Source organism: Anopheles bellator, unplaced genomic scaffold, assembly GCF_943735745.2.
Source record: "Anopheles bellator unplaced genomic scaffold, idAnoBellAS_SP24_06.2 scaffold01887_ctg1, whole genome shotgun sequence".
In the NCBI taxonomy this organism is placed as follows: Eukaryota; Metazoa; Arthropoda; class Insecta; order Diptera; family Culicidae; genus Anopheles; species Anopheles bellator.
This window is the reverse complement of record NW_026686009.1, coordinates 782-1,962: the sequence shown is the minus strand read 5'-3', so window position 1 is coordinate 1,962 and position 1,181 is coordinate 782. Positions and strand designations below refer to the sequence as shown.

Genomic DNA, 1,181 nt, shown 5'->3' with positions numbered 1-1,181 from the left:
TGCTGAAGTCGGCCTAGATTCTGGCTTGGCATCGATGCCTGCGTCTCCGTCCGTTACGGGAAGCTCTGTATCTTTGCCGCTTGCTGCTGACAGTGGTCTTGAGGCATCTTTTTCGGGGGATGCTTTCTCGTCGATCGCCGACTCCGGACGGGAGGTTTCCTTCGACTCAGCTTTAAGGTCAACTGACTTCTCAGACGGCGCTTTCTCGTCGATCGCTGATTGTGGCCGGGATGCGTCCTTCTCGCCCGCAACGGAAGCTGGTCTCGATTCTTCTTTAGTCTCAGCCTTCAAATCGACAGACTTTTCTGATGGAGACTTGGCATCGATCGCTGATTGTGGTCGGGATGCGTCCTTCTCGCTCGCGACCGAAGCTGGCCTCGATTCTTCTTTGGGCTCAGCTTTCAAATCTACTGACTTCTCCGATGGAGCTTTCTCGTCAATCGCGGACTGTGGACGGGAGGTTTCCTTGGACTCAGCTTTAAGATCAACGGACTTCTCCGATGAAGCTTTCTCATCGATCGCTGATTGAGGACGGGAAGATTCCTTGTCGTCGGCAGCGGATGCTGGCCGTGAAGCTTCCTTCGACTCAGCCTTCAAATCGACAGATTTTTCTGAGGGAGTCTTGGCATCGATCGCAGACTGAGGACGGGAAGAATCCTTGTCGTCGGCAGTGGACGCCGGCCGTGAACCTTCCTTCGACTCAGCCTTCAAATCGACAGATTTTTCTGAAGGAGTCTTGGCATCGATCGCTGACTGTGGTCGGGATGTGTCCTTCTCGCTGGCAGCAGAAGCTGGCCTCGATTCTTCTTTAGGCTCAGCCTTCAAATCAACGGACTTCTCCGATGGAGCTTTCTCGTCAATCGCGGACTGCGGACGGGAGGTTTCCTTAAACTCAGATTTAAGATCAACGGACTTCTCTGATGCTTTCTCATCGATCGCAGATTGAGGACGAGAAGATTCCTTGTTGTCGGCAGCGGATGCTGGCCGTGAAGCTTCCTTCGACTCAACCTTCAAATCAACTGACTTCTCTGATGGAGCTTTCTCATCGATCGCAGACTGAGGACGGGAAGAATCCTTGTCGTCGGCAGCGGATGCTGGTCGTGAAGCTTCCTTCGACTCAGCTTTCAAATCGATAGACTTTTCTGATGGAGACTTGGCATCGATCGCTGATTGTGGCCGGG

The 1,181-nt window shown here is 53.1% G+C and overlaps 1 protein-coding gene across 1 annotated transcript in view; it reads right to left on the bottom strand.

Annotated features, from left to right (window-relative positions):
- Window positions 1-187: 187 nt before the first annotated feature.
- Window positions 188-1,181, bottom strand: part of LOC131214689 (microtubule-associated protein futsch-like) — a gene marked incomplete at both ends in the record, with an annotated part of 1,732 nt that continues 738 nt past the window's right edge. The window contains one exon of the mRNA XM_058209024.1: window positions 188-1,166. Within this exon, the coding sequence (XP_058065007.1) occupies window positions 188-1,166 (979 nt within the window). The remainder of the gene's footprint in view (window positions 1,167-1,181) is intronic.